The following is a 23,360-nucleotide window of genomic DNA, read 5'->3' as shown; positions in this document are numbered from 1 at the left end:
TATCAATATTGAGGTGAGTGGTAGTCTTCGAACTGTACCAGTTTGCAAACTGAGAGATTGGATGTTTAGTTTTCTCACATAGAAAGAATAAGTGCTCAAGTGTTTCTATTTCTCAGTCACATAAAGTAAGAAGGTCACCTTGATTAATACCTATTTTACAAAGAAATGACTTTGGTCAGACTCTGTACATTATTTTAAACTGAAAATTTCTAGCTTTATTTTCTATTGTCACAGCATTAATCACTGTAAAACAGTCAGCAACGTCAGTATTGGATAGGACAGTGTCAAGCTTACATTCCCACTTGAATTGAAGATTGTCCAGTGATATTGTGCCTTTGAACAGACAAATTTACAGTCAGCTGAGTTACATATTTGCTGAAAAATAGTACAGTCAGTATCGACTAATTCATCATAATGAGGTGGTTATTGAAACATATTTACCTATTTTGCACAGATCCTATTTAGAGTTGTTCAAACATAATTTTTGAACACTAGTTTGCATTAACGATATTTTTCACAAGGTTGGTTTTGTCTGTTACATGTCATAAGCACTACAAGTTTGTTCCAAGTCTTGATAAAATTCATCTTAAAGACTCCAGGAAATTTATAAACCTAACATACTTGTCATCCTTTAAAGATGTGGAATTTGACAAGAAGCCCAAAAGAGCTACATATGCTGTTTTTTTTTTCAATTTTAGTGCATTGATAAACTTAACTAGGAAAATCTGCTAAATGAGGTAACAAGTTATTTTTCATAATTGATTGAATGTATTGAACCAGTCATCAATTGTGAGATTTTAACCAAGTCCTAACACTAATTCTGTATTCCAGACATCATTGAGGATGTGGTCAAGGCAAATGAAACACAATTAGTAGAAGAAAAGTTTCAAGAACATCTCCAAGCCAAACACATAGACACGTACCGAGATATTAACACAGATCTTGCAGGATTGCCGAAGATGGATAGTGGGGCAGAGAATGGTATCCATGTGACCTCGAAGTATGAAGATCTAGTCCGTCAACAGATGCTGCACAAGGAGACTTTGGATACTAGTTTGGAGCATGAGGTCAACATGACATTGAAATCTGAACTTTCAAATTCATTAAATGGTTCAGTTCGGCATACTCCAATTGGCGATGTAGCAACTGAACAGTATGTTGACAACGAGGACACAGTGCTCAGTAACCATAGCAACCATGGCTCAGTTCATGGATCTTCTCATGGATCTGCTAGACAAACTCCTCAGTGGGATGCAACAGATGGAGGCAAACCCAGTATTGTCGATGAGATGGATGTGGCTTCAAACAGGTCTCATCACAGTTCAGCAAGACAAACGCCACAAAGCAATGTGGTTGAGGATATTCTGAGAAACAGTTACTCGAAGCCTTCTTCACGACCAGGTAGTGAACATTCGGATAGTTACCATGGTTCAAACAGACACACTCCAATTGTGGGGGATGTCCTCAGTGGAGAAGTGTACCAGTCAGGGGGAAGGTCAGGGTCACAGTCCTTGGAAGGTTCACTGCGGCAGACGCCAGTTGACGTGAACAGCAGACCACCGTCCAATACGGTTTCTCTTCATGGGTCTTCCCACACACCTGTAACTGAAGCTGTGGATGACATACTGGAGAGATATTCAAGAGGATCGAACCGTAGTAGAACTGAATCTATTGAGGATGTTCTTGAAAGGCCTTCTCGATCAGCTCACAGCTCTGTCAGGCACACACCACAGAGGGACTTACTGAAAGAAGACCTCAGTTTGCCAGGTTCTCAAAGGCAGACACCACAGAATGAAGCCATCTTAGAATCCTTCAGAAGCAGTCAAGAAAGACTTTATGGAAGTCAGGAGATTCGAGGCAGCACTGAAGTCTCAGCTCGACCTGGCAGTGCTGGTGGGAGTCAACACAGTGGTTCCAGCAGACCACACAGCGTCACAAGCGAACAGGAGCTGTCGCAGTACCTTGACTACCAACGAGGTGACTTAGGGCCAAGGAGAGCTGCATCACTAACAGGACTCCACCAGAGTGACCCACTGCTGCCACCAATATTGCAGGATCGCCCCGGTAGTACATCCAGCATGCCGCCCCTCTCCACACAGATCATGGACAGACACCTTTCAACTCCAGACAATCACATCCGGCATCCTGCAGGAGGTTCATCTCCACACATCAGAAGTCCTCTCGTCACGACAAGGTCAGGGTCTGTATCCAGAGCAAGTAGCAGAACTGTTACACCTGCATCTGTAACAGGTGCCGTTACAGAGAATGGATTCAGAGAGGCAAGTGTTCTGTTTTCTTTGATGGAATGTGGTTCAGATCTATTTGGGTTGGGTTTGGTACATATAGCGTATATTACATTTTACTTAGTAAACTGAAACATGTGGTAATGTTGCAGATGAATTTTGATGTTTATTTTTAGATATGCACACACACAATGTTTGAGCTCAGTTTGTATAATAATGTTTGCAGAAGTTTAATAGAAACATTTTCTAAGGTGTTGCATCATTAGAAATGAGTGGAAAGAAAACAAGCACGTTCAAATGACTTGGAGAGGCTTTCAAATAAATGGATAACAACAGAATTTGTATTTCTCTGCAGTCTAAGTAAACTTATCCTCAGTACTTTTTGTTACACTCCACCACTGAGTCTAACAAAACCTTATGGGAGGTCACATCAGGTAACCCTTGAGATTGACCAATCAGAACACAGCTTACCAAATCGCGAAAGTGCACATTCGCACATACGTTTTGAACTTTTTATCTCGAAAAGGTTCGTATCCGAACGATTCCGAATGTTATTTAGCGTACGATAGCTTCCGGGTGATGCACACGGTGTACGTACAGCCATGACAACGGTGAGTAAACAGTCGCTGAAAATAGTGTTTGTGACAATATTCAAGGATGTTGTCTTGCGGAAATATTAGCTAATGGTATCCATGTCAACAGAAACTCCAAAGCGTATATACTGTAGGTCAAATAACTGTGTTATATGCTGATTTTTGTTTGAGGAGAGATCTGTGTCGGTGACCTGAATATTTTGAAAGTCCCTCCGATCCCTAAATAGTAGCCATTGTTTGATTGGTTAAATCTATTTAACCGTCTCGCGTTTGATTGGACTGTGATTGGTTGCTCAAAGGTTACCAGACGCGATCTTCTACTAGGTTTTGTTAGACTCAGTGGTGGAGTGTAACATACACTGAGACAAAGTTTACTTAGACTGTATTTCTCTGTAAATGCTGAATTTTGTAAAGAAAAGTAACAGTTTCAGACTTGGACTGAAGCCAGATGTTTCATTCATGGAACACTGTGTCTAACCATAAAATTGCTGTAGCATGACCTCAACACTTCTTGAAACTGTGATGAATTTGTTACTTTTCGGGACAGGATTCCAAGAAGGTTGATGACTATGAGGACACGATAATGAATGTGCAGAAGGTCCTGAGCAGCCGCGAGAAGGAGGTGCACCAGCTGACAGAGCAGGTGCAGGATCTGAAGGACATCAATAGATCTTTGATGGAGGAACTAGAACACACCAAGGGCAACTTGGAACAGAGCAGCACCAGTAGGGAGGTGAGAGCATTGTGCCACTTCAGTCAAACAGGCATCTAAAGGTTGGTCCTCTTCTGAAGGTTGGAACCAAATGGGGTGCTAGCAGCTAATGCCTGTTGTAAGAGCAGGGAAAAGTGAGAGTATGATAGGTTTTTTCTACGCAAGTAAGTTCTCTTTGTGTATATGTAAACTGAAGGGAAAAAAAGGGAACATCACTTCTCAGTGTTCTCCTATTTATTCTCAGATTCTTACCCACAGTACAATCCAATGCTTGTATTTATGCTCAGATTCTTTCCCACAGTACAATCCAATGCTTGTGAAGAAATCTGGAAAAGAATAAATAAACACTTGTGTTTTCATGTGTTCCCTTATTAGTTTCCCACAGTACATATACTGAATAGCACTAGAAACACAAATGTTTTTTTGTCAAGGATTTAAAAAGAAGACATGACCATGAACACTTACTTATATAAGATTTCACTTTTTTCTGTACTTGCATTTCTTTTGCTGTTCAGTATATGTCAACAATGATAACTTCACTGCTGCTTGTGTTTCAGTATGAAAAGAAGTACAACCAATTACTGAGTGAGAAGGAGATTCTGGCTGCAGAGGTGGTCAAATTACAGGACCAGCTGACCCTTATGGGGGCAAAGGGGAACTCAGTTGGCATCGACAACTACTCCCCCAACAACCCTTTGGCACTACAAAGAAAGATTGGTAGGAAGTGTTCTCTTTAATTGTTGAAAGTAGTTGCAGAAATTATGCCAGAATTTGTCAAATATGTTGCCTCTATATCAATAAATTTGCCAAAAATAATTTTCAACCCTTAAAGAAGGTCATCCAGACAAATGACAAACTTCAGTGGGAGGTCATGATGTGAATACTGCTGAGTCTGCATATCTGTTAAGATTTAGCTTAATGTACATCTTCAGACAAAATTGTGGTCCTTTGCAAATGATGAGAGGTACATTATCACATATTCATACCATTCCTGACAACTAACACAGATAGGTTTGAAACATTCATCAAAAATGCCATAACCCATGTGATGTGTTATTTCAGATGACCTTGAAGGTCACATCCAAGACATGCAAGAGGCAAATGAAACGGCGATGTTGCAGCTTACTAAGTCGGAGAAACGTGTGAAGGAGCTGCTGCAGGAGAACAAATCTCTGAAGCAGAATCCAGTCCAGTCTTTCCATGATCTGGAACAGGACAACCTGCGCCTCCAGAAGGTACAGGCTAATGTGATAGAGTGTTGGGTATGATGCCACTTTTAAGAGTATTCCAGTTATATCATGGCTCTCAAAACAAGCACTCAAAACTACCTGAATATATAGCTTTACAACCTATTGGGCTTACACCAAAAAACTGTGTCTGATGGGCACGAGGGAGACAAACCTGAGTGGGTGAGTTCCATGCAGCACTCAGTATTCCAGCTATATTTATGCAGTCAGGAATAAGATTAACTGTGGAACAGACAACCCAGTGATCAATATCATGAGCTTTGTACTGCGTGATTGGGATGTGATGTCATGTGAGTCTGACCACCCGATCCCATTAGTCGTCTCTTACAAACCTAAAAACATTATGATGCAAACCAGGTTTTGTACAATGATGGGTTTCTTTGGTGCTCAAATGATGCATCTCTGCACAGCAAATGGTGGTGATTTAAATAAATATGCTGCATGTGCCCTGGCTCATGGAGGCACTAATGGTCCGAATTAAAAGCAAGTGGTAACTGCTAACAAAATTCCAAATTTAGGAAACCTTGTCTCTGCAGATATCTCGACTGGGTGATGGAGAAGGGGATTACAGGTCCAGAATAGAACTACAGCAACTCAAGGATGACCTCAGGGCATTACGAGATCGTAACTACCAGCTGAACGAGGAGAATATACGTTTGAAGGAAGGATCAGATGTAGCAAGAGGCATGCGTCCAGGAGAGCTGTCGTACAATCATGATATCAAAATTTCAAGGGAAACTACTCTCAGAGCAGGTAAGGAAAGGATCAGATCAAAGTGTTTTCCTTTCATCTTTGTTTTGAATTTGTTATTATCAATTTATGATGGCTGTGAATGGACTTGCAAATGGAGATCATGAAAGAAAATTTTAACTGTTTGCAGATGACCATTTGAGACGACCAAGTTCAAGGACACCTGAAAAGGTTCCCCTAACGAGAGATAATGTTTCCTCACTTGAAAGAAGCTTTGGGTCTGACAAAGAGTCCAGAGACTATAAATATACTCGCAGTGGACGAATAGATGGAACATATCTTGATAATTACAAAACAGGCAGAGGGTTATCAGCAGGTCTTGAAAGGTCAAGGTCAGAGCAAGATATTGAGACTCGGCCAAACAGGCCACTTCCTGATGGACAGGTAGCAGAAAAACTAGTCACAGACACTGGTAAATATAGTCGTCATTATGAACGAACTCGATTAGAGAGGGAGCAGTTGTCACGTGATATTTACTCATCAGATCGGAGTAAAGAGCGAGATCGGAGAGAACACAGCCATCTTGAGAATCAGAGGCCTTTTGGAGGATCACAGCTTGATTCAAGAGGTAGGTAACTGTGTGTTGTGTTAATTTACACCTCATGTTATATGTAAGACACCATTATATTTTTGAGTGCTTATTATACATTGCCGATCAGAAACAAGCAGTTTAAGCTGTCTGATAGTAATAATGGTTGACATGATATAAACATAATTTTCCAAACACTAGTTCTTCATTTCAATAATTATATATGATAATCTTATATATGAATTTCATTTTGTTTCATTTTTGTGATTGATTGAATGATAATTTGCTTTTACTTTATTACAGATTTAATTTTTCTGAATTTGAAAGGTTGATCTATTATTTTTGGCATTTGAGTGTTTGAATAGGTATGCAGGGTTGATAAGAGTATAAGTGATGTAGCCCTTTTCTTTGTAAACCAGTTGTAGTTGGAACTACAGTGTGTAAACCTTTTGTTGTGGCCCTATGTAGTAATCTACAAACTGGTGCGAGAACGCATGCAGAATCCATGGAGTAGTGCCTCACTTCGCCCAGATTATATCACCACTGTCACCTCCCTGGGTCGGACCTCACCCCAGGGGTACAGTGCCACTGACACCCCCAGGGACAGTATCCTCACCCCCTCAGTTCCCCAGTTGGATGGTAGGTGGAGACAGGGGTGTCACACACATATAGACTCTGTCCTCTCTATGCACTACACCTAGCCACACCTTGATGTGTCAATTCGCAGACATGGGGGCCCAGGGTCCTCAGAGACCAAATGAGTATACCATTAGCTGAAGTGTTCTCACCATATTAAAGCTTTATTCACAAAATTACGTTTGTTAGATTAGAATCACAAAATTTGTCATAATACTAAATTTGCTATTTACCGATGTGTCCAGGCCATTCACTGCCACTGATAGTGTTTTTATGTAACATGGCAGAAGGGAATCATGGCAGTACAAATAGTAAGTGTTTTCTCCCAACAGTTCGTAACAGTTATTGTCATCAAAGAATTTCTTATGTCATTTGTGAAATAATATATATTTATGTAATAAACTAACCTAAAAAAATTGATTGTGTGACTACTTGAGCTTTTCTTTAATGGCAGATTTATTCGGAAACAATTAATGACATTTGCAGAGTTCACACATATATCTTTGGCTTTTGTAATATATGATCAGACACTAGGTTAAACAGGTGCAGAATAGCTAACACCAGGGTCACATACAGACTAGAAGCACAGTGGTTTGCAGGAGACAGTGCCAGGTGTAGTGAGTGAGGGGATAGCTGTCTGTATGTCTGTAACTCTATGTATTGTCTCTGCTCTGTGCCAGGCTTATCACCCCTTCTGTCTGTCTGTGTGTCCATCCTGATGTACTGGTTACTAGTGGTTGATCTGCCTGTGTAATTTTAGATTGTCATATTCTCTGCCATGTACAGCTAGCTTACCTATTTGTCAACATCTGTATAATAGCTGTTCTTGATGGAGTGTACTGTTGTATTTCCAGTGTAATGATGTTCCCGATATCTCTAACTGTGAAACTGTCTCTTACATGCATGAATGTTAACTCTAACTGTGTTGATGATCTTTATACTTGCTCATTTATCCTTATACGATATTCACTCACTCATTCTATGTTTCAACTTGTGAAAGGCACATTCTGAGTGCCTGGCAGGACCTTATTTATTCCACATCCTCAAATATCCAGCTTGATTTGTATGCCCATTGTGCAAAATAGCCACTGACCTGCTAGACCGTGGCTAGTAAAAATCCAGTTGGGTCTATGCATTTCCACAATCACTGGCCCGACTGGCAAGTGAATTCTTATTGTGTTATTTTTTAAATATATCACTCTCACCAATTTGTTATGATATACTTGTAACTCATGCAAGACTATGGTCTGATAGATCAAAGTATTTTACCTTTTTTGTAATTTTTTGCTACATTCAAGTTTTGGGCAAGTGAATTATTGTGAGGACTAGTAACTTTCAGACATAGCTAGCCCGACTGGCTAGGAAAATTTGGAAAAACGCTGAACCTTGCTATTTCTCACGCTGAACCTTGCTATTGTGTTTTTTCCCTCCCTCATATGACCAGATACTAGAAATACGTGCCCAAACAAAGCAAACCGTTCTTTCACAATTAGACAAGCTGAAGTATCAAGTTCTCAACTTGACTTTTGTGCACTGTCTCAAATAAAAATAGAATGCCCTGTGACTTGCGAAGTACTCATCTTTTGCATCTAAATATTTGCATAAAATATCTGGAGACATGCACAGACAAGGCTGCATGTGTGGTACAGATGCATGTCAAGCTCGCTTAAGAAGAAGGAATTTGATAGTCATTGACATTTCATGCTTGAGCCTGGGTCCCGCATCCTCAAAGCGATTGTAGCACTAAGGGGATCGTAACTTCCATACTTTGACACAGATTTACGATAGTCATAGCACTACGAGCGCTTTGAGGATGGGACCCTGACAGAGAAGCTCACAGAGTGAGAGAGTATTGTTTTATGCTGCGTTAAGCAATATTCCAGCAATATCACGGCTGAGGGACACCAGAAATGGGCTTAGCACAGTATACCCATGTCGAGGATCAAACCCGGACTTTAATGTGACGAGTGAACACTTTAACCAGTAGGCTACCCCACTGCCCTGACATGGAGAAGAAGTACCATCATGATAAATATCGTAATGTCATGTCCAGCAGCTGGGTGTCTTGTCTGGGTTTGGGCAACATCACTTCTCAAAGCTATGTGAGGAATGGAACCAGGGAATTTATCATGGTGCGGTGGTGTTAATACACTGTACTAGTGAGGATGATCCTGAAAATCAGCTGACACTTTTTCACAGTTTGTTCATTTGGCTTGTAAGCATTTGAGGGAACTCAGCATGTACCTATCAAAAGCTGTTATATTTGTGAGACCTGTTTTGTACAGTGTTCATGTTAAGACTGAACACACAAAACAACATGCAAACAATATTTTGTGTGCATGTTTTACACGCACAGATTCTGATCTGCTTAATTTTAAAAAGTACCCTAAGACAGCAACATATAAAAAAACCAGTAAATTTTGAAAATATTTCAAAATCATATTGAACATTTCATGCACAGAACATTTGGACTGCATATGAATAATTTTTTATTTCTTCACGCACTCGTACAAAACCTACCGCGAAAACTGTATGTTTTAAGGCCTTTTTATCAGTCATAAAGATCAATGCTGAATGTAGTGAAGATGAAAGTACAGTAGCAACAAATACATAATTATCAGTACACCATGTTATGAATTATTCAATGGCTATGGCTAAATATTAAAATCAATTTTTATGATTCTATTATTAATCATAACTGCTACTCTCTTAAGGAGCAGAAATCGTTTTATATCTGAGTGGATACTGTGTTATCTGACTGGTAGAAAAAATGCAATAGATATATTGCATACTTCTTGAAAACTTGAAAACTGTTTTGAGAATGTACAAGTCGTTTATGTTGTATAAGTAATGGAAACAATAATTTATCACATCAGCTGTAAGTCAGGTGAGCTGAGAATACAGGATTTTGATGAATTTGTGAAAATTGTTGTAGGAATATGCATTTGTTGCTGTCAAGAAAATCTTTATGTTGATGTTGTGTGTGATTTGATTTTGGTTTGACTTTGAGATCTGACAATCTCATTATTATTCAAATAAATACTGTCAGAATTTGAAATTTTCCTAAACATAACCATTTATATACTAGGTTGGAGAGAGGGTGGACATAAACGGACTGGGTATTTCTCTGATGTCAGGGACTCTGCAGTGCATGCTGGGAAGTCACGTGACTATGAAACTCAACACCGCAAGCAACAAAGCAGTCATGAGAACTTCTATAGTCATGAGAGATCTTATAAAGGTTAGGGGATAAGACAATATGACCATACCTTTAGTGAAACTCACAGTCTGTTAGGTTGTTTTCATAAAAAGTAGTTTATAGCCATGCAGGGTAATATCTTTCAAGAGGAGCATTTCCCTTTTTCTCATCTTGCACAGATATCTGAGTTATCTAAACCAATGTATCATACTCTTTTTATGTTTAATACACGTTTGTTTCAACACAACATTTTGTGTTCTGAATGGTTTAAAAGGTAGAGAAACTATCAGAATGTTTTTGCATTGATTTGATGCTTTAATTGGTATTTTAGTGAATATTAGCTTTAAAATTTATTTCATAATATGCTATTTAAGAGATTTTAGGAAATTGATTTGAGGTGTTTAGAGTTTTTCTGATAATAGGGGAAGTTGTTAGTTTTGACATATCTATGATTATTATATCGTAATGATTTAATCTCTGTATTAAATCAAAATAGAAATATTATCATCATATCTGGACCCTCTCTGCTGGTTTGTCTCATAGTCTGCAGCAATTAAAAACCGGCAAAATACCAGAGATGAGGACAAAAATAGCTATAAAAATATGACATATTTGAAGAAAATAATGATTTTCTCAATTTGCCTGCCAGGTTGCAGTGTAAGTTAAATGCCCAGGTGTATTTCTTTGAAGCTTCAGCTCGAAATACAGAGTTGTCTCCCATAGATCTCAGTGATCTGCTGCTTGTTAGATATAACCCATCTTGGCTTGTTAGCACCACACCTGTGCTTATTTCACAACCTCTATCAGTATTTCTATTCATAACTGACATTACATTCTGATCAAACAGGGTAAAAAAATTAACTTATGGATTAGAAAAAAATAACTTTTAGCCTTCAACATTTGTGGGTAACATAGATACCTGATGTAACAGTGTCAGTGTACAAGTAACTGTAACTTCTGTGGCTTGTCTAAGAATAATTGACTCATGTTTTCAAATTTTATTAATGTATCATAATTAGGGTACATATAAAAAGTGAAATGTTTCTCGGGCATCTGCGCGTCACTTTTATTTGTGCACGTAACACATTTTATTGCCATTTAGAAAAAATAATTTTGACTTTGCCACGTCCCAATCATCCATTTGTCCACTATCAGAATGAGTGTCTATGAGAACAAGTGCGACTGAATCTACAACTCATTAACACATGCCATACTTCCTAAGCTGTATTTCTGAGAGAGAAAAAATATAAAAATGTTTTCCTCCCTCATCAATTTTTTTCTATCCAAACATTAAAAAAATACCCTACCGCTCTCATCACTTTTGAAAAAAAAATGTGCCCAAGAAACATTTAATTGTTTTATGCAACCTTATACCCCAAACTCTTTCTGAATGCATTGTTGAAGTTTGTGAATACTAATAGGACAATAATGATGCTGCTGTCACTTGATACAGGTGCCTATGACACACAGAGGAAGTTGTACCCAGAAGAAAATGGAGAGTTAAGTGACACAGCCACGGATATACTCCTAAGCAGCGACTTCACAGATCGCAAACCTAGCCGATCACATCGGCGTCGACGAAGACAGTCTGTGGAATCAGAATCTATGTCCTCTGCCAGTGAAGATGAACATCATGGATCTCGGCGAAGACGGTCAAAGTCTGTTGATGCTAGAGGTTGGTAGTGCTTAAATACTGAATGTTACTCATTTAGATAGATTTCCCAAGAGGTTTAAGTTTGGATGCCTGTAAAATATTTGAATGTTTCTTGTCAATGTCTGTTGTGAAAATGTTTGTTTGAAAGCACTGTAAACTGAAATCGTGACCAGTTTTGGGAATTGGGCAGACCAAGAAGCTCCAAATTTGTTTAAGTGTTATTTGTTGCACAAAAAAACCCACATACAATTTTCTGACACATTTAAATTTAAACAATATTTCATACAGGCGACAAAACCTGACTGACATAAAGGATTTGTCATGACCAGCTAGTGCCCAAGAAACATTTTCTTTTGTTTCTGTCATTATTCGATACAGACGATATTTCTGATGCAAAGAATATATTGATTACAATGTGTATACCTAGACTATCAATGAATGAACCACAGGTTCTCTGTAAACTGTGGATTTTGTCCAGCTCTGGATAAATGATTGATTGTTCTTGTTGTTCAAATGCACAACAAAATAGTAGTATTTACCCACCCTCTTATTATATCACGCTAAAGAAGGTTACATTACTGGATGTTCTTTTCTGTGCTTCAGTTATGCTGCTAGAAGCCTTCTTCTATTGCTGTCCTAGTTTTGACATGATATTAGCTACGTCTGCTGCTCACATTCAACAGCTGATTTTTGCCTTCTCAGTCACACAAGAACATTGTTTGTTTGAAAAACAAATCAAATGAGGGAAAGATTAATATCCATGTCTCAAAATTCTCTCCTGTGTCTTAGTAAGGATTTGACAGTTATACCTAATTTCATGTATACTGAGGGAAAAAAATAAGGGATCACACAAAAGCACAAGTGTTCCTTCATTTTTTCCCAGGTTTCTTCACAAGCTGTGCGATACAAAGCTTGTGAAGAAACCTGGGAAAAAATATAGGAACACTTGTGCTTCCATGTGATACTTTATTTCTTTCCATCAGTATACTTTACAAATCTACGTATGATAACACTTGTGATACAAGGCTTATTCAGCAACTACAAAGCTATATGTAGGTGATTGATGAAGAAAGCATTGCCAGAGCCCAAACTACCACACATGTCATTGTAACCCATTAAGTGGATCGGTGCTCATGATGTCTATCACTGGACTGTCTGGTCAAGACTCGATTATTAACAGACCACCATCATCTAGCTGTAACGGGTTAAACAACAAACAAACAGACAAACAAAAAAGAGATTAGGAGAAGGTAGCAAGGTATCCTCTGAACAGCCATTACTGGAACAAGAAGAATGTGGGATTCTCCTCTTGGTCCTCACAGCCATGATATGTGATTTGCTGAAAATTCTGTTGTATTTTGATCTTATCTGCTTGTTCGAATATATGTCTATTAATTTGTCCCTTGTGAAGCATTGATCGTTGAGCAAAATTAAGATATAAATAATTTTCCTTAAAACCACACCCCCGATTTTTAAAAAAAATCATATACATTACATTTGTATATTTTCTGACTGTTTATATAGCTGTGAAAATGTTTGCAGCTTGAGTGTGAAAAGGGGTTTTGGGCGAAATAAATTGTTATGATCTAAACAGCAACTAACAAATTTAGGATACAGATTTTTTTGATAGCTATTGAAGGCTCAGGATATTCTGAACTGGGACAAGTAAACAGTTTTAGAATCACTTTTTTATTTCATTCAGATTTTCTTTTTACTTTATGGAAACTTGATCCCAAATATTTTTGCATATTTTGGTTGCGTTCTACTGACATCTTTGCTGTGTTTATTGTGCTGCTTCAGTGGATTTCCTAAAGGACAGCGTGATCTCCTGGCTAAAGATGATGTCAGGTAGAATGCCTGTGTCAGCTCTCCTTCCCTGTATTTGTTCACCTGTAGTTTTGTTTTTCCTACTGTACATATTTCCCAATAGTCTGTACGCATATGTGATTAGGACCCATTGAAAAAGTTATCATCGTTCCCTCTGATGTCAGAACAGTGTTCGCTGACTATGTTCACAAATATTGTTCATTCTAATGTGCAAAATGGCATATAGTCCCTGCCTTTCCCAATCCCTGGGGTTTGGATACATTTGAAGAATCAGTGGGTAGAAAAATTAACAGAAAAAGGATTTGTGGCGAATGAGAAAGGTAAAAGTATGCTCTGAAAGGAATACAATGTGAGTTTTCTTCACACAATCACAGTAATCACCTCTGGTCTCTGGCACAAACACCTGCTACTAGGTGTCACTGCACTAGCAACAGGGCTAAAGACATTATGTGTTATTGAACTTTAGATGCATTTGTCATGATTATGCTAACTAGAGATCAAAGAACGTCAATCAAACACAGAAAAAAATCAGTAACTTATGAAGGAATTGCTTTCAAGAAAGTTGTACATATTAATTTTATGTTATCAATCTCCAAGGAAAAACAAACAAGAACTTTGATTCCACAGGTGTAAGAAAAAGTATTTGCTTAACTTCTGCCTTGATCTTGTTAATCCCAATTTGCTAACGTAACGGATTCGACCTAATCTGTAAGATAATGTTCCTTAATCCAAATCCCTAATCCATCATCTTGAACCTAGATACAAAGCCATACTTGGATTCTGAACTGAAAGGAAAATGTTGCTTTTCTGGTGGTATGTAGTACCATATGTAGTACTTCTACAAGCCAAAAAAGATTGTCATGAAGAGTTTACCTGGGCATGTATTTTGGTTAAAAACAATTGTAAACCAAAAGTCATTGTGTTCTGTAATCTGATTGGTTGAAAAACATGATCAAATGGTATTCGATTCCCGGAGACTGAAAGACTATTCGCGTTGTATTGACATGTAGAACATCGCAAACAATTCTTTTGTTGTGTCATCAGCAGTGGTGACGTCATTCAAAGCATATTGTGATGTAAAGTAAAAATGACGCCACAAATGACCAGCTCCAGATGCTACCGTAAGAACCATCTGAAACGGCCAACTGATGACACTTCACTGTTGCACCTGTACTTGATGTAAACAAGTGCAGACAGTAAAACCCTTTGGTTTACTTTTTTGTTTACAGTGTCGATAAACATCATGTGTTGGCCTATTTCTGGCATCCTCGATATCTCCAGTGTATACGTTCCGAAAAGTCTCCCCTATACCCTGGACGCATCTACGGGTCGGCCCGATAATTTTATTACCTCCCTTTGCTGGCTCCGCTTTCTCACAGTAGCCAATCAGAGTGGTCGCCGTTATAACCGAACTTGCCAGTGTCAACAAAGGTAGCAGTTGCAACTGCGAATGTTTGCTCGGCGTGCGACTCACAATTTGGGGAAATCATACATGCAACTTTATAAGTCCGAAACCTTTTTTAAAACATATGCAAGAAATCCATCTACCTCTTTCAGAGAACCTACGCATGGTTTGTTTGCCAAATTTAATCGGTTAAAAAGCGAAAGTGAGTTGTGATTGGTTCGCTCAACTTCCCAGCGTAGACACCTGATTGGATAAAAAGCCAGCCAAGGGAGGTAATAAATTTATCGGGATGAGCCGTAGATGCATCCAGGGTATAGTGGAGACTTTTCGGAACGTATACCCTGGAGATATCGAGGATGTATTTCTGGGTGTTATTGAGTATATGAAGCACAGGAATATTTCATTTGAAACCTGATGCCTGATGCCATCGGTTCCAAATGCATTCCCGTGGTTCAAATACTCAATAACACCCAGAAATTGGCCAACACATGATGTTTATCTCCTAAATGTACAATAGCTCAACTCTAAACAGTAGATCTACTGTAAACAGTAGAGGTTGTTTGTGCTCCATATCATGACTCACTGCAGTTTTTAATGATTTTTCTCATGTCATATTGCATAAATGATGTAATATCAACACCATTTATAAGTCTTGAAACCTACTCAATATCCTGTCCTATTTTTCAGTATAAGGACGTCTAATTTAAGTTAGTAGTCTATTCAGATAAACCTTGAGTGTCAATACCATTTAGTAAAAGACTAGAACAGAATTTAGGTTAAATCTTTGTATGTTGTAAAGTGTATATGTGACATAAATTAACAATGATAATACTGTATGTTTATATGAATAGGACCCATTGTTCTAACATAGTCCATCCCTTGCTATTTGGTTATATTCCTAATGTTTCGTCTGTTATTGATGCCTTGATACATTGTGTCATCATTACAGAATGTACTTACTGACATTGCTCTACAAACTCCTTCACACATACAACCAGTCACTAGTATTACTTATCGAGTGAGTGTAGTTTAGGTTTATCCCGCTTTTTGCAATATTCTACCAATAACATGGCAAGGGAAACCAGAAATGGACTTCACACATTGTACTTATGTGTGGAAACACAACTGACTTCAGTCGGACACTGCCTCAAATGACTGTACCTTTCCTTCACTTGTCTCAGTTTCAGAGCAATACTTGTTTCCTCACAACACCTTCTGTCTAAGCATTAGCCTGGCCCTTACTGCCAGTCCTGACCTACATGGCACTGCCTGGTCAACCTTATATGTACATAAGGCTCACACTCGATATCACTAGGTAGATTGGATTGTGTGATAAGTCTCAGTCAATAGTCAGTGCCTGTTTTCACAATAACTGGTCCACAACAGGTAGACACAGGTCCTAGGTAGATATTTATCGGTGTTGTGTGTGTGATTGGCGGGACCATGTTTAGTAGGATGACTGGTGCGGTTATTATGTCACAGCTTGTGTTGCTAACACTGTTATGTGTTTGTAATTGTTTCATGTTTGTGATTGTGCATTTGTGGAATTAAGATCCTGTTTCATTTGAATCCATGTGTCATGTTGCATGTCATTCAGAGTGAGTTAAAACTTTTTATATCGCATCAGAAGGGGACATCAGAAATGGGCTTCACACATTGTGCCCAGTTTGGTAATTAAACCTGGATTTTCTGCGTGACAAACAAAGCTTTTACCACTAGGCTACACCAATGCCCCCATGCCATTCAGACTTGTCATGCTATATGTCATTCACAAGTACCAGTGTTTTTATGGTTGCTGCAAGAGTAAATAATGAACCGAATGTAAATGTTCACATGTAAGTTACCAAACAGCATTATCTTTGTTCACAGTGGCCAGGAAGATTTATGAAACTGATTCAAAATATTGAGTTACTATGGCACAAGTTAAAGTTTTGTTTTGATGAAATGTCTCAGTGTTGCATGAGAATGTGCTTATGGTTTCCGGTGGACTGTGTTTTGGAGTGTGAGCATAGGGGTAGCTTAGTGGTCAAAGTTGCTTAATGTAGATGTTCCAAATGGCAGATTGTGTGATTAGCTCATTTGGGGCACCTCCCACTGTTATATAGCTGTTGCAGTTGGTCAAGTGAGGCCTAGATCACATCTTACTCACTGAACAGTTCTGACTTGGAGAAACTGACTTAGTACAGTTTTTCCCCTCTTTAGTAATATTCTAGCAATATCATAGCGGGGGACACCATAAATTGACTTCACACATTGTACACATGTGGGGATTCTGAAACCTGAGTCTTTTGCTTGAAGAGCGAATTCTTTAACCACCAGGCTACCTCACCGCCCCGACATGGAGATGAAGCAACGCTATATCAAACATATTGAGTCTAATGGCTGGGTTTGGACAAGATGGAAACAGAGCAGTCCAGTACTTTTCTAACATTTCTTCTAACTGAAGAAATGCATTGCAGCATGCTAATTATTTCAGACTGTTGCACACGTTAAGCCTGCTAAACCGAGTAACCTACCCCTTGATCTTGGCGTTAGTTTCAGCATATGAGTCTTTAAATAATATACAATAACAGAGCCCATACACAGGCTCAGGATTACCATGAATGATGACCGTCATGCCCATGATGGCAACTAATACATCAAGGCAGTATTGATGACAATATTAATGATAATAGACTGAGCCTACCAGATGGTCAAAACATTTCACTCAGGCTTCAGATTGGTGGCTGTTAGGTTGTCTTTGTCCTCGTTCATTCAGAACCATACCAGTACAAGGATTCCTCATGGATTTCACCATTTGTAAACAGCATCGTTTATCTTTCACACACACTTTTAATGTGTAGTAAAACTCATATCATGTCCATGAGTTTGGAAACAGAATGAAACCCCAAGTTCCTCACTTATGAGTGGTGGTGGGCTGGTCAAGTGGTTAAAGCGTTCTCTCATCATGCTGAAGACCCACGTTAGATTCCTCTCTTGGGCACATAATGTGAAACCCATGTCTGGTGTCAGAGTGTCACCATGATGTTGCTGGAATGTTGCTAACAGCACCAAAAAAACAATCTGACTGACTGACTCACTCACATTCACTCACTCACTCATGCATCCTAGTTATCCTAATGATGAACAGGGATTCAGATTATCAGTGGCAATTTTTTTCTCAGGTGACTGGGTAGCTCGTCGTACCCCAACTGGTAGTCCTTCTCGCACAACTCCCGCCGTACAGATGAGAATCTCAGCTAGCAGTGAGAGGTTGTCCCAGAATGCACCTGCACAAAACTCTGCTGGATTCCGGAGTGTCACACCTCAGCCGATTGCTACTCAACATAACAAGGGCATGATGGGAAATATTGTGTCACTATCAAGGTATTACACGGATGTCATCCTCGCATATCTAGGGAATTGTATCTCCATTTTGCAGAGTATCCTTCAGCTATTCTCCATCATACCTTTGTGTTAAACCTGTTTTTTTGTGGAATGACACTAAAAATAGCTTACAAATGAAATTACTATCTCGAATGGAAAATAAATTATCTGCTCGTGGCTGCAAGCAATAGATGTGGTGCCATCACTTCTGACACAAAGGTAAGGTGGCAAATTAGAGAGTCTGTTGGCACAGAGTAAAAATACCCTTGACAACTGGGGATGGGATAAATAAGATGAAAATAGTGTTTATATTCTGATAGAAATCAACTTACATTGGTGGGTATTAGTGCCATTTTAGTGCATCATTTTCAACTTGTAGGTGTAAAGCATTCTCATCAGATATTGACCCATCTTATATTCCTTGATCATGTTGATTCATCCATTGTACATTCCGTGAAATAGCTGAGGCATGTTTATGGGTTTTTTAAAATATTTTAGAATATTTCTTTGTGTGGAGAATTTGACTGTTGCTACTACTGTTTGGTAAGTGGGACTATTGAGATAATGATGATATGCTACTCTGCTGCAGCTCCCTGACCCAAGGTATGCGTCCGTTTGCCCCGCTCAGTCCAGGCGACATGAAACTGGATGATGTAGTCAAGTTCTCTCGTCAGGGTGGCAAGCTCAGCCAGGGAACGGTCAAGTTCATTGGCCATCTTCCTGGCCGCAGTGATGTCTACCTCGGTGTGGAGCTTGATAAGGAGGGTGGGTACCTGTAATTTTAAACTGAGTATTCAGTTATTGATATTCTAGAAAGTGAGTGAATGAGTGTGTTTAGTGTTAAGCTAGTTTTAGCAATATTCCAACAATATCACGTCAGGCAACACCAGAAATGGGTCTCACCACGTTGTGCCCATGCAGGAATCGAACGCAGGTCCTCGGTGTGACAAGTGAATGCCTTTACCACCAGGCCACCCCACCGCCCCACTTATTTTTCTAGCAATAGTATTGATGCCAGTACACAATCATATCTGAGACAGACATGCCAGTGGTTGATGTGTGAGTAATGTTCCACAACCTTTTAGTTCAATTACATACATCCAGCCAAATAAACAAACCTAGCGGCATGATACAGTGGTACCCAAGGTTCTCTAAGTCTAAGTCCTACCTTCATGCCATGAGAAAGTTCCCAAAATGTTTGGACATGACCTTGGCATCTATGTTCAGGGACCCGTGACCATCCCGGGGTAGAATCGGCCTTCAGCAACCCATGCTTGCCATAAAAGGCGACTATGCTTGTCGTAAGAGGCGACTAATGGGATAGGGTGGTCAGACTTGCTGACTTGGTTGACACATGTCATCGGTTCCCAATTGTGCAGATTGATGCTCATGTTGTTGGTGACTGGAGTGTCTGGTCCAAACTCGATTATTCACAGACCGCCCCCATATAGCTGGAATATTGCTGAGTGTGGCGTAAAACTAAACTCACTCACTCACTCACTTTATGTTCTTCCTATAATTTAGGAAACCTCTAAGCATTAAATTTTTAACGTGACGATTTTATTTTAACCTTCATCCCCAAATTGATAATTGAGGAAATTTTTTATTAAGTGCACCAAGTACCTGTGTAAACAGTCCATAGAAAACTTGAAAGGCAGTAACTATTGTATTTATTTTCGTTCTTGGACGGTATTGTTGTAAGTTATTGGTTGGAAAGAAGTGATTTTCAGGACTGAATGAATATACAGTGGAAGCTGTCTAATTCGGACTTGACTGGGACTGACTTTTGTGTCCGAATTACGAGGAGTCCGAATTAGACTGGTGAGAGTCAAGAGTTAGCTCCCTTCACCAGGAGATACAAATGCACGGTACTTTTATGATGAAGGACAACTACCATAGTGTAACGTGTTTTCGGGGTTATAGGGGTAATGATCATGAACTTTATTGCGTATCAGTAGATAACCAAAATCTGTAATTCTGTAAATAAATATCACCTCACCTTTTATAAATTCATTGTTAGAATGTTCTGTTGTCCGCTGGTTTCCAAAGCAACATACATTTTGAGCGCTAGAAGTGACGTGCCATGTTTTCGTGTTACTCGCTATTTTGTAGGGTAATGCCCTTGTATGGAAGTTATGACAAAATCGCATGATGTAAGAATGACACTGAATGAGTCATGTCAGCTTGCTGAACTGCTTTGTGAATTCCTTTTGTTAACTGGTTATCATCACACCTGATAATCCATTTGAATCGGCAACTAAAAACCACTTCCGGCTCAGGCAGTCCTAGTCTGAGTTAATTAGCGATGTTTTCATAATTACCTTGAAGGGTGGAGATTTCAGTCTGAAATCCGAGTTACATGAAGTCCGAAGTTAGCCCATATGTAATGATAACTTAGTTAACTTCTCCAGTGACCAACAATTTAGTCCGAATTATATAGAAAACCGAGTTTACTGAGGGTCCGAGTAAGACAGCTTCCACTGTATGAAGAAATACGACCCATGATGAACCCAGTTTCAAGCAGTGGTCTGTTGTACAGTTTACCAGATCTATTTGTGTTGAGTTGTTTAATTCACATTAGCATGCCTGACTTGTGCATGTATTATTGTGCCATTTCAAAGAAAGTCAGAAATATATTTTCTGTTTGCAGAGGGAAAACATGATGGCACGTTTGAAGCAATCCGTTATTTCAAATGGTATGTATGCTCATATGTTGAGGGTGGTGACTGTAATATCCCTTGGTCATAGTATTGTCCAGAAGTACCAGCTGATGAAGAAGATTCCCATCTTTTCGTATGCTAGATAATTAATCCACTGAATCTGTTCACAGTTAAATGTCCAGGGTATCCATGAAGATGCGGGTTAGAATTGATCTTCATAAGAGTGACTAAATGGATTGGGTGGTCAAGCTTGCAGACTGAGTTGACACATATCATCGTATCCTGTTTGCATATATCAATGCTCATGCTGTTGATCACTGGATTGTTTGGTCCAGACTCGATTATTTACAGATCGCTGCCATAGAGCTGAAGTATTGTTGAGTGTGGCATAAAACAACTCACTCACTCACTAATATATAGGGATGTCATGAACAGGTTATACACAAGTGAAAATAATAACATGCTCTCAGCCATGCTGGACAAATTCCGATGACTATTGAATACTTTTTTTATTTTGTTTTCGAAGATAACCATACTTTTTAAGTTATTGATAAACTTCAAATATTTGTTCAACTCAACAAACTGAAACAAACAGCGGTTAAGTATAAGACAATGGAGGCCAACTTCTTTATTTTATACACAATGTTTCTGGGCTTTTCTATGCCTCTTTGTCAAGTAAATGGCAAGACAAGGAAAAGCCCAAAGAAGCAGGCATCCATAATATTGTCTTACGCTTGAATACCAACTTCTACATACCTCTCCAGTACCTAAACAGTGGTTACAGCAGCGATGCTCTGCCAGTTTGTACATGCAAACTGAAAATTTCAGATGAGCAAACCTGATATACGAGTGCCCTAACTCTTAACTCCTTTGTATTATATTTCCATTGAAGTGAGTGAGTGAGTGAGTGAGTGAGTTTGGTTTTACGCTGCTTTTAGCAATATTCCAGCGATATCATGGCGAGGGTCATCAGAAAATGGGCCTCACACATTGTACCCATGTGGGGAATCGAACCCGCGTCTTCGGCATGACGAGCAAACGCTTTAACCACTAGGCTACCCCACCTCCCCTATTTCCATTGAAATATCAGATAATGACGAAATGCGAAGATGCAACAAACAAGAAGATTGTTTGGGGTTGATGTTCAATTTCGTATTTGATCCCTTTGGTAGTCCTCAACTTACTTTCCACAATGAACATTATAATCGCAATAACCAATAAGCGATTTCAATTTGTTAAATTATTTTGTTTTCCAGCAAACCCAACAAAGGCGTTTTTGTTGCTTTCAACAAAATAGTGATGGCATGGGCTCCTTGACAATAACATCGTGATCAGTCGACAACAGAATTCCCCAAACTCGGCAACGCTAATCTCATACAGTATGGAAACGACTGCACTGTTGCAGGTGTAAATAAGGAGGCATAGCCGAAATAATTTGTTTGAAGGCATATGTGTTTCCTATCTGTACCCAATTACCATCTGTGATATGTGGCCTTAAGCTGCTTCTGTTTTCGATGCTATATTTTTATATAATTATAGCCTATTTATAGTTCATGTATTTAGTTAGTTTTTGACTATTTTTCCTATATTTCTTTGCATTGCTTATTTCGATAGGAAAGATTGGGAAATATAATCTGAACGTGCATCACATGAAATGAAATAAATCGGTGAACAAAATGTTGTTTGTCATGTAAGTTACCCACAGTACACAATATTAACACATCATTGAACATAGAGTGCAGGTGCAGGTGCAGCTGAATTTACGTGTTCAAATGAACTTTACATATATACAAAACATAATGCTGTGATTTTAATATTTCAGATTAATTTTTGACTGAATAACTTTTGAATATTATTGATTAACAAGAATAAATGAATAGTTAGAGTTATTTCCCTTGTTAAAAGATTAGGCATGAGTGATCCAGTATCGTTATTGATATGGAAGGTCACTCGCAGCACAAAGGTCTGTTTCGCCAACATTGTTTCATTTGTTAACATAACTCTGAATAAATACTGTGAATAAACACAAATTGTACTGTCGAGATTGCAATTTGTATTCATCTCATTTTGATTATGTGATTTAGCTTTGTAAATATACCGTTCATATTTATAGTTTATTGTTTTTTGTAATGCTTAGACCTATAGTATATGTTCTTTCAGACAAATCCGTCCAGTATTCTGCTAGTGGCACTTTAAAGCCTCACATCTGTGATGTCATGTTTTGTTGTGTTTGCATATTTTATTAAATGAACTCTGATCATATAAAGTGTTATTCTCTTTTAATGGAAACGAAACACGTAAATGCGAGTCTGCCCAAAGCTGCGGCCCAAGGCATTCAGTCAGTTGTCATATGTACAATGTATGGAGCCCATTTCTGGTGTCCCTAACTGTGATTTTACTGGAATGTTGCTAAAAGCATCATAAGACTAAATTCACTCACTCAACTGACTGATTTGCCATTGCGCTCATATAAAACTTCTGTGGAAGCCTTCTTCTAGGTTAAGGAGCTTTACTGAAGTACTCATGTCAACATGCAGAC

At 38.8% G+C, this 23,360-nt stretch overlaps 1 protein-coding gene across 5 annotated transcripts in view; it reads left to right on the top strand.

Moving 5' to 3' along the window:
* The window catches only part of LOC137286195 (myosin heavy chain, striated muscle-like), a 52,315-nt gene extending 29,228 nt beyond the window's left edge, over positions 1-23,087 (top strand). For 2 of the 5 annotated variants that reach the window (XM_067817905.1, XM_067817908.1), the window contains exons 4-16: positions 832-2,279; positions 3,384-3,569; positions 4,106-4,265; positions 4,611-4,783; positions 5,332-5,548; positions 5,676-6,113; positions 6,543-6,713; positions 9,799-9,951; positions 11,363-11,584; positions 17,960-18,161; positions 18,751-18,926; positions 20,812-20,857; positions 22,078-23,087. In XM_067817905.1, the coding sequence (XP_067674006.1) occupies positions 832-2,279; positions 3,384-3,569; positions 4,106-4,265; positions 4,611-4,783; positions 5,332-5,548; positions 5,676-6,113; positions 6,543-6,713; positions 9,799-9,951; positions 11,363-11,584; positions 17,960-18,161; positions 18,751-18,926; positions 20,812-20,857; positions 22,078-22,138 (3,653 nt within the window). In that variant the 3' untranslated portion in view covers positions 22,139-23,087. The remainder of the gene's footprint in view (positions 1-831; positions 2,280-3,383; positions 3,570-4,105; positions 4,266-4,610; positions 4,784-5,331; positions 5,549-5,675; positions 6,114-6,542; positions 6,714-9,798; positions 9,952-11,362; positions 11,585-17,959; positions 18,162-18,750; positions 18,927-20,811; positions 20,858-22,077) is intronic. The other 3 variants (XM_067817907.1, XM_067817909.1, XM_067817906.1) reach the window with 2 other exon arrangements.
* Positions 23,088-23,360: the final 273 nt, after the last annotated feature.

This window comes from Haliotis asinina, chromosome 6 (assembly GCF_037392515.1).
Source record: "Haliotis asinina isolate JCU_RB_2024 chromosome 6, JCU_Hal_asi_v2, whole genome shotgun sequence".
Classification (NCBI taxonomy): domain Eukaryota; kingdom Metazoa; phylum Mollusca; class Gastropoda; order Lepetellida; family Haliotidae; genus Haliotis; species Haliotis asinina.
This window is presented reverse-complemented; position numbering and strand designations above follow the sequence as displayed.